This window comes from Vollenhovia emeryi, unplaced genomic scaffold (assembly GCF_000949405.1).
Source record: "Vollenhovia emeryi isolate VEMERY1.0 unplaced genomic scaffold, V.emery_V1.0 DF939232.1, whole genome shotgun sequence".
Lineage (NCBI taxonomy): Eukaryota > Metazoa > Arthropoda > Insecta > Hymenoptera > Formicidae > Vollenhovia > Vollenhovia emeryi.
Genome location: NW_011967134.1, coordinates 450,291 through 464,100, shown reverse-complemented (window position 1 = coordinate 464,100; position 13,810 = coordinate 450,291). Strand labels below are relative to the sequence as shown.

The following is a 13,810-nucleotide window of genomic DNA, read 5'->3' as shown; positions in this document are numbered from 1 at the left end:
GCATTCTGAAACTGATATTCGCATGCAATTTTGAAGTGGTGTTGTAAAACCGATTGCACGTTGAAGAGCTTATTTCTACGGATGTGGAACGGCTTGGAATAACTTTACATAGTTTTCGAACACATTTCTTTCCCTAAAGGATGGATTTAACTCTCTCTTATTTTCGCTGTCATTTCCGAAATCATAAATTTCTTCTTGCCGTTCTATGGGAGGAACTTTGGGGTACGATGTTTACGATCTCTCCAAACTTAGTCAAGCCTCGATAGTACTTTTTACAAAACTACAAGAATAGTGGAAGCAACAGATTTGATGCAAAATTTTTTATATTGAATAATATCAGTAGAATTTCAGCAGAAAAGTCAAACGAAACCTTTTAACCCGATACGACAGCAAGTCGGTGTCAGAAATCGAGTAAATTTGTTGAGCGCAGTCCGATTGCGACAGATCAATGCTATTTAAATGTTTATGCAACAATAAATCTGCTCGACATTTGCCGTCAATCTTTCTGCCATAACATTGCACTCGGCAGATCTACTCAATTTCTACCACCGATATGCTTTCATGTTATGTCTGCAGGCTCGCCAGCAACGTAATGCGGATGCAATTGATGTCAATCTGTTGTAATATACCGCTGCCAAACTGCTAGTGTACTGTTATCGTTTTGCCTACTGGATATACCGTAGATAACAAGTAAATAAATATATCCGGATAATAAATTGCTAATCAAACCCGTGTATGTCTGCTAGTATTCTATTAATACCGATTTGTTGAACAATTTGCCACTAATACTTTCATAATGGCCAAGTAGTTGAGCAGTATTCTATTTCAGTAGTGGTCGAATAAAAAGTATAGAGGAAAGTTCTCTACTATGAAATAGGATTCTAATGCGAGACGATAGGTTTTCAACGTTCAAATTCAATTGCAAATATTTTTTCGCAACGATTACACGATCTAACAATCACCTTTCCACTAAACAGATTTCACTACAAGGGCAATAAAACTCATGGTGGAACCAACGGATGATTAATTTAGCAGAAACTCCGCTGTCTCATATTAGGAGCCTATCTCATAATACAAGATTTTTCTCTAGCATATAGGGGTAAACCGCTGACCAAAATCATGCGCACCAATGCCTACTAATGCCCAGTGGGCGTTACTTTATCTTATTTTATCTCATTTATCTTGGTTTATCCTTGTAATGCCCAAACAAATGTCCCAAAAATGCCCAGTAACGCCGGAAATACTGTACACCGCAACCTTCAGCGGTTTAGCCTCGTAAAATTCAATTGACCACAAAAATGAAATTCGCTTTACGTCTTTGTTCCACGGTGAAAGAAAATAATGTGGTTTCGATCTTGAACATAAAATTTCCAAACATTTGCGCAGGGAAATAAATTGTTGAAATTGTCGAGGAATTTTGATTTGAAAGAAAAGCTCGCCATCTCGAGAATAATCCCGCAGGCGAACAATTTTTCTCGGTGTCGCGCGCAATCGGTCGCGAAATCCAGGAAGAATCCAAGGATTTTGATCACTATGTGTGTTTGTATAGAGTACATAATGCGGCAGTATACACAACGGGGGTATCCAGAGCGCGACTGCATTTCCTCCCGTGTTCCCGTAAAGGAGATCCTCGAAGGATTCGGCCGCGCCGCCGCGGCTCTCCTCGCGGGGCTCCCATATTTCACGTTCAAAAAGCACGATGGGATTTGAGGCCGGCCAACGTATGCGCGCGATAAGTGTATATAGCGGCCGGATGGTCATATATAACGGGGGCGAGGCAGACGTTAGACTTAGGGGGATGAACGTGCCCGTTGCAGGCTACAAATCTACGGTGAGCCCGTGGCAACGCCGAAGCTCGCGAATATCGTGCGCCACGCGCGTAATACCTGCGGGAAAGAGGCTTGGCTACATACGCGCAGCATCCCTCCGCTCTCGCATCCCGCGAGCGGGACACGTAACATCGTCGAGATCTCGGCTTGCGTACGCGCTATACTTAGGGGTGATTTAAGGCACCGTTGCGTCGCCGACGCATTACGCCGGGGCGCCGTCGTCTCCGCGAAAACTTGACGAAAGTTTCGCCAGATAGCTACGGCTCGCTGTTGAAAGCGGAATACGGAATAGAGCCGCTAACAAAGCATAATACGTTATAACACGGGAATGAAGAGAGTTCCGAACACTAAGCGGTTTTGAATACCTAATCATATCTTTCTCCCGACTTTCGATTCAAACAGTTCTCATTTTCCGAGCGAAAACTGTGCAGCTGGACTTTTTGTCTGGCTACACGGTTAATACAGCTTGTTTGAAAAATGGCAACTTTTATTTAAAAACGAGTAAAAAAAAAAAGAATTCAAAACTGACATGTGTCCAAACTGTCCTTTCCCCCAATTTCTACAAATAGACATTTGTTAACATTTTTCAAGTTTATAAAATAAACCATAAATAATTTCAAGATGAAAATCGGAATATCCTTTTTTAATTAAAGCGTTTGCTCTCTTTCTCGCTGCAGAAATATATGTTCTTGACTGACATCTGCGCGTGGCAATGGAGAGGCGAATCGTAATCGATGTATACATTTTTCATTTTACTTGTTAAATATTTTAATAACGGTGGAATTGAAAAGAAGAAATGAGTTAAACACACTCGAGCGGGCAACGTTACGTCTGTAATTAGAGAAACTAACTGGGCGAACGTACACTGATTGCGGCTAGCGAGTGTTCACACTGATCTAGCTTTACGAAAATAAATGTTGAGGGTTTCGCTGTCTAGGAATAAAGCTCCTGAAAGGATTTCGTAAGATGACGAAATTCCTCAACGCGCAGGAAAGCGGTGCCGTGCTCGAGGTGGAAGCAATATAAGCACGTGCGATGTCAGTACAAAGAAGCTATCGGTAAAGCTAAGAGACGAAATTTTCAGGGAAGACCTTCGAAACGGCGAGACTCTGTCAGATCACCCGAAGATCAACGGATATGATGATAGAACGCATTCTATTGCCCACGAGAGAATACATATCCTCTAAGAAGGAAACCCTAAACTATTTTACGAGTTGTATTTTAGATTACAGAGCTAGTAAACCGAATTCAGGATGTCCGTCCAGCTATCCATACCTCATTAATACGAATAATTACATATGGAAAGCGATTCATATTTGGGAATCAAAAAGTTTAAACGTTACAAAATAATTGCGTAATGAAATATAATCAACGAAACCAGAAGTGATCGACAATTTAATGATTACAGCTTTTACTCTGTGCGTCTAGCACTGCAACCATATTTTTAGGAATAAAGTTGCTATGTGATTTGTTAAGTGTATATGAAGAGATGAATAAAAAAAAAATCAAAGAAAGACCGTCAACTTGTGCTAAGCCAGGAATGCGTATAGCGAAAATATTGCAAACATCGTTGTCTTTTATTAATAATACTTTTTAGTGTGTTAAAATTTTATTTAACTTTTTCTAAAGAAAAATTTGCGCTGAATTCTTAAATAAATAATTTGCAGATGAGAGGAGGTGCGAGAGATTTAAGATATTCCGCATGTTTCAAGCTTCTTTTCATAATCTCAATTATTCTATCAAAGACAAAATGTATATGCAGAAGATAATATCTTTTGCAGTTTGGGTCATGCGCCCTGATAGACACGCCATTTACACGTAGAAATATCAAACATGTTTGTAAAACGACTTCATTGAAGCAAGGCATCGTTTGCTTTTCCAGAGTATTGATTTACCGTTGCACTTTGGCGAACATACGACGCGCGCACGTGCCTGGTAATCAGCAAATTATAACGTTCAACGTATGAAACTGCACGTTATATGTCACACAAGTAAAAAATTTTTCAGACAAACGCACAAGATACATTTCTATATTGAATTATATATCGGACTTTTACATCTTCTAACAGTATTGTATCTATAATCTTTGAATATTGATAAACCGTGTTGTTATTTTCGAGCTCAAGTATTTATGTATCATATGAGTATAACACACTTTGCATTTTACATTTTAAAACGTATACATTTTTCTTTGTGTATATACACATATGTAATAATAATTATATCGAAAAATAAATGCATTTGAAAAAATATTGACATATTTGTATGTTGTGCTACGTGTTTATAGATGAAGATGATACGTAATAAATAATAAAATGCTATGCACGTGGCCTGTGACGTGACGTAGCATAAAATATCTCACTACCGTTTGTCATTCAAAATTGTCTTTTTCTAGGATAATGAAATTGAAATTAATGGATGCAATAGATAATAGTAGTAGATTTCGCACTACTCTAATGAGACATCTCTGAATAATTCCAGAGCTAGTCATTTCTTTAACGATTCTTTAACGCATGTGGAGTCCATTCATCTTTAACCCTTAACTGGGGCGGTGAGGACATACTGCGTAACTAGAGCACATGGTTTTCATGAACCGATCTCCCTTCTCATGCTAAAGATAGCAAATATATTAAAAATAAGTTAATTGCAGGATAAAGAGTTTCTATTATAGAGAAATTTTTTAAGAGCAACAAATAAAGACATTTAAAATAAGCAAGAGGCTACATATAGCTTGAATATAAACACAGCCTCAGCTTCAAGATATTTTTTTTAAGTGATTGTTCAGATCCACATCACTAACGAGATTGTGAGAAAATTTTTAACATAGAATTATTTAAAAAATAATTTTTTCTCCTTAGCGCAACCTTAACGAGAAATTGAAATAAAAATATAATTGTTTCTTCGATATGAAATAATACGGAATTATAATGATAGAGAAAAACTGACATAAAGAAATTTTTAACATGGGATTATTTAAAAAATAATTTTTTCTCCTTAGCATAACTTTAACGAGAAATTGAAATAAAAATAGAATTGTTTCTTCGATACGAAATAATACGGAACAATAATGATAGAGAAAAATGGAGATAAAGAAATAATACATTTTGCCAACTATGTAAACAATATAGAGAGAAAGTACAAAATGATTAATAAAAAGGGGATAATTTTTAAGAATCATCCGTCATAATGATTTACGCATGTTTATCGCATTCGCTGGATAGGACAAATCATGCGTGTATATCAATCGCCTCTGTGCGGAATGCACAAGGACTCGTGATATTCGCGTCGAGCTTCTCGTTCTCACAAGCTACTCCACTCGTTGTAGAGCGGTCGAATCTCTCAAGTGGCACTTGCCATCGTCAAAGCCACGCGTCGCCCGTCAAATCTGGTACGTAGTCCGCAGCATATGTTTCAAAATGTAATAAAAATGTTCTCGATAAATATTTTTCGCGGACGGATGGTTTTCGAAACTGCACAGAGTGGCACAGACTTCACGCAAAAATGTTTCGATAATACTATCGCACTGCTCGCACCGAGATTGTTTTCGTCCGCGGGAAAATCTATTCTTTGGAATATCACTTAAATTCCTTCAGGTGAAACAAATGACATTTCAAAGAATAAACTACGTTATGTTACAATTTACAGTCGGAATTTTATTTCCCGACGTTTGTTCAATGTTAAAAAAAATCTCCAAAGTTAAGATTTGTGAAAAAAATATTGATTCCTACAGAATCTGCAACGATTCAATGGGCTTCGCAGTTTGAGCGACAATTGGACACAACGAAGCACATTGAGCATATTGAAATTACTGTAAAAGGAGAAAACTTACCGGCGAAAACCGCTGTGCTATTGTGTCGTGGATCGTAAGGGCAGAGTCCCAAACCATCCATATCGCTTTTCTGTACGTACGCTCCTTCCTAAAATACAAACAAGAAATTCGCAATTACATTTTTGCATATTATACGGTGACATAAAAGCAACTTTTTCGAACGTTCAAGAGGTAGTTGAAATGTAATTTGAGGTCGTCAAGATAAATGAATCGCTCTGGACATGAGGAGTATCGCAATTGCGAAAAAAAGGGGATTTAATGTCAGTCACGCTATTTCCCGGAAACGTGAGACGCGAGGAACGGCTTGAAACTTCCTATCAGGAAATTGATTTTTCTTATGCAACATAGCTTCCTATTGAAATATTCATTCACATTTATGCATTCGTGAATATGCGTTATGTGTATGTGTACATGTAAGTGGAAAGGAGTACAGTGCCATGATAATATAGTTTCAAGATATTAGCAATTTAACGACTAATTGTACAGCGCGCGTATCTTTTTAACTGCGTTAATGGATAATCGAAATGCAATATAATTTGTCTGGCTGTACCGGCCAGACTTTAAACCGTTTGCTGAAACGACAATCGACGTGATAATAAAATAATTATATCGAATCAATTATGAGCGTGACCTACATGCTTTATCAAACAACAGCTGCGCGATGATCACGACGACTGATTGGCGATTTTAATATTTTCCACTGGTGTCTCGCAATTGTTACACGTGCGAGTTATGCGATGAAAAATTTAGTTCCGATCAACTATATACTCGCAATAGTCAATTTATAAGTATACATGTTAATTTCAGTGCTCGTTTAAAGAAACAAATGTTTAGTAATAAAATTTACAGTGTAACGAGCTAATCAGATTTGTGATACAATGACGCAGTCACGCCCTAATTACTCACGGGACCGAGATTGACACTCTCTTCATTTGTTGTTGCCGCAGGTACAGTATATCTCTTGTTTAATATTATTTTCATGCATGTTCAATATTGATTTTGGTGTGTACAGCAAACTCTTCATTCAGAATGAAAATATCGATATCGTGATTTACCGCGAATGTAATAATATCTCTCCCTTTGATTGATGTATCAATTTATGTTTGCCATATATTTTGGATATCATCTCTGTCTGTGACAAATGTCGAAGCATTACGGCGATGCGCCGTTCTTACGCGAACCTGCAAATAAATCCAAGTTACGTAACGACACGGGAACCGCGACTGCTCCCGGCCTGGAGATAGAGTAATGGCAACAGAATAATAGAATTATTAACGTCGCCGTATCGATACAAAAAGCCCGAAATCTCGTATTCGTCGTTCGTACTTGTCTTCCACCGTATTGCGGCACCGTGATTGAGTTTGTTCGACCTATAGGTTTTACGAATGGTATCTGTGTAGAGCGAATTTGTGGTACAATAAACTGACTCGATAGAAGATTGGAAAGCGAGTAGGACCAGCGAGGAGTCTGCGTGTTGTTTCAGATTCCTTCATTTTGTCCGCGGTCTAATTTCTCTTTTTATAGCATATAGAAATGAATAAATAAAATGTTGCGCTTTTGCGAACGTCCAAAGAGTTTAGGATCGATTTCAGAATCTATTCTTGAAAATAGTTCTTCGTGAATAAATAAATTCTGTTATATTTTTATTTTTGCTCCGATGGGAAAATATACTGCATTATGCAAGATATTTTGTTATTAGTGAAATGATAAAATCACTTCAAAGATCAATTTAGCACGTTGAAAAATAATCAGAAAAAGTTATTTAATCTTATTTTTAAGTTGCCATCATTATTAAGTTAAAAATTTTGTGAAAAATTTATATAATTAATTCTGCTATACCTCTATTTAGTAACAATTAACGATAGACTCTAATAATGTTTTATATCTCAAAAAGAGATTTTGGGCATTACATTATTTCAAGTGGTAATTTTGTCAATTACCACATAAAATAATTGTTCGCAAACGTTTCATCGTCAATTGCGCCAGCGCAAAAATAGAACAATTAGTTACGAATTTGCACGGATCTATAAAAGTAATTTGATAGATTATATTTTTCATCGTTGAAAACATTTTTATTTTCCTCAAGAAACTAAAATACAATAGAAATATTGTCTAGTATATCGTATTTTGTATACGTACGCTATTAGAATCGTTTGCCTAAAAGGACATGTTAGATTGCGAATTTTGCACATGTCTGATAAAGGGCAGTTTCTACTTGCTGTGTGTTTCGCGGTATGAATGCTCGTCATTGAACTGTAATGACATCGTTTCGAGTCGTTGTTCATTGTAAGCCGTATTCGCAAACGTGTACAGACGTCGAAAAAAAATATCGGAAAATCCGCTTGGCACAGCGTAAGACAATTAAAAAAGTTGCAAGCGAGACCGCAAGCGGCCGGCCACAGTAATATTCCGAATAGGCGAACAGTGTCGCAACTCGTGCATGTATGCAACAATGCATGTAAAGAAATTGAAACGCAGTGGGGCTATTCGCAAACGGCGATTCGATGCACTGCAGCCCGCAGTTGGGTGTTCCGAGACGTTGGTCGAGTCTCACGTACCTTCTAGATCCTTTATATTTCTTCCATTCGTTTCTCCCTAGATCTTTTCTTCCCTCTACTCTCCCCCCCCCCTCTCTCTCTCTCTGCTCTCCTTGCTTGCCACGTATCCTCGCTTCATCTATTCTCATCTACCGGCAAGCAGTATTGCAACAAAGCCAACACACGAGAGAGATAGAGAATCGCGCAATAACTATTCTCGATCTACACTTATTTTTAATTTAATATTACTTGAATTTTTGTACTGATTTTTTAAACTCGCCGGCACGTGGGGCAAAAGATCAATTTAGAAGATATTGATATTGTTACGCCCAAGGGACGCTCGTAAATCGCGCACCATCTGCGCACTCGGAAATAATCAAACTCGGCTCGTAAGAAAGAAACTCGTTTATTCAGAGATTGTTACACGAAGCGGAAAGATTACAAGTTCGAACGGCTTGACAGCTCGACTCTGATTCTTCTTGGCAAACGTTTGTCAACGACTCGCTATTATGGGAGCGTTTTTACGATGCAGCTCGATTCGGTTTAGTCGAAAGGACAACGCGGATGCAATATTTATTTGTGTATACTATTAAAGCTTGACAATTGCTTGTTCAATGTTATCTTCTCTATCGAAATAGTTGTTTGCGAATAGACATATATATTTTTAAAATGTGTATATCTATCTTAGTTACATAGTTTTTAGATTAATTGGAGAGGATTTCTTGATTTATATTTAATTATTAAGAGTATGCATTCATACATCTAATATTTGATTCAAAATAGTCTGGCAAATATTGTCAAAATTTTTCATGCTTTTAACAGAAAATTTTGTATATACGTAAACAATGCAGGTTTACGGTGTTTTAATATCAAAGTTTACCGTGGAATAATTCGAGGCATTGCCGTAAATTTTGTGAGAAAACAATTGCGAGGCGCTGCAGGAGACAATAACGAAGACGTAGGCGTGTTCACACTTAAGATACGATAACGGCCTGATTTGTAGCAAGTACGAAAACTTCATTATTAAGTTATCACGTGCCATTCTTTTCCAAATATTTAATATGACAATTAAAACGTTTAATATAAATTAATTAATATAAATACTGTAAAGCTTTCATACACAATGGGCATTTAATATCTTGCTCTAGTTAAAAAATTACTTTTCTATGAATCGTGCTCTTTGCAAAATAATATTAAAATTCATACGTCGTCAATTCCAATTTAACTTTATAACTTTATCACGGAATACAAAATTACTAATAATAGCAAACCGTTTTAAAATTATTCACTTATAATTGATTATAATAATATATTGATATCTGTATTAAATTACAGTACCGCTACTAGTACAGACAAATGCTATCGAAGGTAGGAATACTGGATGTGACAGGATTATTCCGCACATATGAACATGCATATAACGCGCTCTAATCTCGCTCGATGGAGCTATAACAGCCTGTAAGTAGATGTAATTACAGCGTTCAATGAAATTTAATTATAGCATAATCTCTGTGTCCTTAAAAATTTATGTTACGCCGATTATTTTGTTTATAACACTTTTAGCATTAATTGAAGTATGATATAATACGCGGTATATCATTTTTCCCCCCGAAGAATATCTGCATTTGACACAGAACCAAACTTTACAAGAAAAACGTATTCGGTACAATTTTTCTTTCCAATTTTTAAGCGTGCCAGCTTGTGTCAATCATATTCGCGTTAAACAATATTGGCCAGCCGCGTGACTATTATGAAACCGAAACAAATTAAAGGCGCTTCTTAAATTGTGATACGCGAGAAAGATATAGACTTTCGTGGCGCGCGCAATATAATCTTGCGATGTAATCATACTCATTAATTACTTGCTGGTTTACACGGTGAGATTTTCCGTTGTAAATTTCGTGAGATATTGCTGTAATTGCGAAACACCGCGGGGAACGACCGCGAGTTTCATCTTCGCACATTCGGCCTGTCGCGATATAATTTGCGCAAAGTTCGAAAACTTTCGAGTGTAAACTGCACGGTCCTCGCCTCCCGCCGACATTGTTCCGCAACGATCACGACACAATGCCATGCGCTCCTGCGTGACAATGTACCGTTCACCGTTCCATCGCCCAGATTATCGCAATCGCAGTGGAAGTTATGTGCTGTACGTTTAATACATCGATACAGGTGTAAATAGACGAGCAAATAAGCAAACAAAGAGATAACTATAGATTTATGCATTTCGTTATTTCTATTTTGGTTTATCGCTTACATATGCACTCATTTATTCGCGTAATTTCTGACACGTCTTTGTGTATATGGAAATGTCAGTATAAATAAATGAAAAAAAAAATCTGTTTCGTTTTCCAGAAGATTATATCTGGAAATCGAAAAATTAATATCCTTTGTCTCTTTTAAAGTTTAATAATAACTTTTCAAATGCAATTTACAGTATATTTACAAACATGTTTCGTGAAGTTGGCTCAATAAAAACAAATTTACGTTTTAAATCAGAAAAGACTTATTATAAAATACAGGCATAACAAACGCTACCTAAGAATTTAATCTTGTTAAAAAAATGTTTCGCATTTCTTGAATTAGAATTTGCCAGTTGTGTCGCACATTAATTTCCTACATTGGTTAATTATTTACTGGCGACAAGGCGACAATAAATAAGTCTTTATTCTGGTTGTTAAGAAAACTTGGTACGCTCATAAAACTCGTGTTTTCACAATAATTTCTGTCGTAGTTTGAATGTCTAAAAATTACTCGCGCCGGGTAATACGCGCACGGATGGTTGCATCGCGTTATTAAAATACATATCGCAGGTGTTTACAAAGGACGTTCTTAATTGAACGATTTGTAAGTTAATGAGATCAGCGGAGGATGAGTTGATGTGCCGTTGAGACAGCCAGCAAACAACTGCATCCCGCGTCTGCTAGATACGGGGCTTGCTTTTGTACAAGTAGTGAATTCCGACGTGAAACGAGAATTGCGGAGTGCTGCCTGAGATAATTTTGCGCTTCACCTACGTACGTGTATACACTTGTGGCATAATTCGCATCAAGTGGGAAAATTCGCGTACAGCGCGGTTCGCGTCTGCTTCCGGCATCATTCCCGCGACGATCAAAGTAACGACACTTCGAAGTAACGTTATTTGTCCCGATTAATAATGCCACCTAACTGTCTCGCGTGTTAAAACGCGGCCGACTTCCCAAGAAGCGTACATACCTACTCAATGGTAGTAAAAATGAGCCGAGATTGTTAATAAACGTATGACATTTTTCGTTAGATTTTTCACTTCATTGGATGCTAAACTTCATTTGTCAGGGGAGACATGTATTTTCAACATCTCAATTATTATATTGAATAGCAAAAGACTATAAAAGGAGTGTCCCGTTTATTTCTTCATCGATAATAAGACACACGAGTCAAGATAACTTTCGCGATAATATACTATTTTGATCCTATTCAAAATTTCATGCCAAATGTTACTAACGATCCGCGCCAATAGTTAAAGAGATTCATTTCAATTAAGTCTTTATTTAATCTCAACAAAGTTCGAGTTCGTTATTCATCTCGAGTCTTATCTCTCCGATATCGCGATCAAAATTTGAATTATTTCTTTCATATTGGACCAATTCGGTGAAAGATTACGATATTTCCAAGAAGGTAGAGAATATTTGCCATAATTCTGTACGATTCGTAGCGAGAAGAGAAAAGTCGATTTCATAGTACGATCTCCGATAGCGTTTTAGCATTGCCACGAGGATGATCAAAGTGACAACGTTACCTTATGAAGTAGACTGTCAGATTGCAACTTGTTAATAATAGTGAATCAAGTACCGTCGTATTGAGACGTCGCAGTCACGCGACGCCAAATTATACGCCGAGAAAGAACGATGACAATGCAGCGTGATTTAAACGGTACAGTGGAAACGTATTCATTGTTTGACTCCTGCTGTGATCTGGTAAGCATTATTAATCTGTTTGTACCTACAATGATGTTTCACGCTGCTTGTGGTAACGAAAATTATGGTGGATTTAACTACGCTGAACTCTCCACGCGAAAAGCTTTTATTTATAAATTATTTAAAAGATTCTTTAATTCCTTTGGCATTTCCTCTATTCCATTTTGTTATTATTAAATATCTTCATATAGTTATCTCTACAAAATGCGCGACGGTAAATCGATCAAACAAGATTAACCTTAAAAGATTACAGTACGATAAATGGAAACAATTCTTATCGACATTCAATTATAAATATTGCTGCAATCAATCACGATTGTAATAATATGTATCGCATATTTAGAATCCGAATGCAGTCAATATCAGAATAGCAATTGTACATTTATTTGTGTAAAAACATTGCCAGTAAAGAAAATAAGAATTTAGCAGTGTGATAGATTGATATAAAATATTTGTCATATTTGTCAAATAAAGTTGAAACAAAATTACACAATTTCGGGGCAATTTTCACTAAACAAAGCTATAGTTACTATTGGCTTCAATAATGCTTTTCTAGAAAAAGGTATTTTAATTTCTCTTTTAAAAATTCATATTGACAACTTTGTGTAAAGAAGGATTTTATAAAAACGTAAATTTGTTGCTATTTTATTGGTCAATGATATAAAAAAACATGTTATATCTATATTTATTTATAAATACTGTGTCAAAAGATTTTGTATTTTTTAAATCATGTAACAATTAAAATGAAAAATTTTACATTTGAGACTTTACTAACTCTGTCCCCCCGAGTCGCTTGGACAAATATTACAAAGCGTATCTATAAGACGGTCGCGGAGTGAGAGTGTGAATTTTCCCAGAGTCTCATACAGCAAGTCGAATTTCACAAATACCCTTCATGTAGCGACAATGCCTCTACGAAATCAATATTTCATACGCTTTAGTGATGTTTACACATGGTACTCGGTTACAAATTTCCCGCACTGCTATTTATCTGCGGACTCTCTTGCCAGCTTAAAATAGATTTTCCTTTAATTTAGGTAGTAAATATAGTACATTTTTTCCTTAATAGTAGTAAAAGACCTAAATGAGGTCCTTGTATTAAAAATAATAATAAAATATTTAAGCTTCGAAGATGAATAAATGACGAAATTTGATTTCGCATTTAACAAAATTTTTGTTTGAAAGTTACTCTCACAAATTAAAAATAAAAAACAATTCAGGTTATAAACATTTAATAATACGTGTTAATATACGAGTCAATTGTTTTACTCGTCTGAAAGAACTGTTTCTAAAATGCTCTAAGGAAGAGAACTCAGATTGAAAGAGACTTGCGGAACACAAGAAAAATAAATTCGTGGAAGAGGAAAGGGAATCAGCAGAAATGCGCAAGAAAATAGAAGAAGAGCCTGGGTGGTGTCGGGAGGCAGGAAGAAAGGGTGAAAACGAGAGAGAGAGAGAGAGAGTGAAGACTGAGATATCTACACTGAGAGGCAGACAAGGAGGTGTTATTGGAAGAGTCGAAGTAAAAAGTATCCAAGGGAAATAAATAATTCAGCAGATTAATAAAAAAACTATTTGCAGACAATGTAGAGGATGTTTGTAAGTGTACTTTCTGTAAATTGTAGATTCTTTGATAAATTTTCGACAAAGACTCTGTTC

General features: G+C 36.4%; 1 protein-coding gene across 3 annotated transcripts in view; it reads right to left on the bottom strand.

The window, feature by feature from the left end:
• LOC105560356 (semaphorin-1A-like) overlaps window positions 1-13,810 on the bottom strand; it is a 219,804-nt gene that overhangs the window by 10,946 nt on the left and 195,048 nt on the right. For all 3 annotated transcript variants that reach the window (XM_012009413.1, XM_012009414.1, XM_012009415.1), the window contains one exon: window positions 5,659-5,746. In XM_012009413.1, the coding sequence (XP_011864803.1) occupies window positions 5,659-5,746 (88 nt within the window). The remainder of the gene's footprint in view (window positions 1-5,658; window positions 5,747-13,810) is intronic.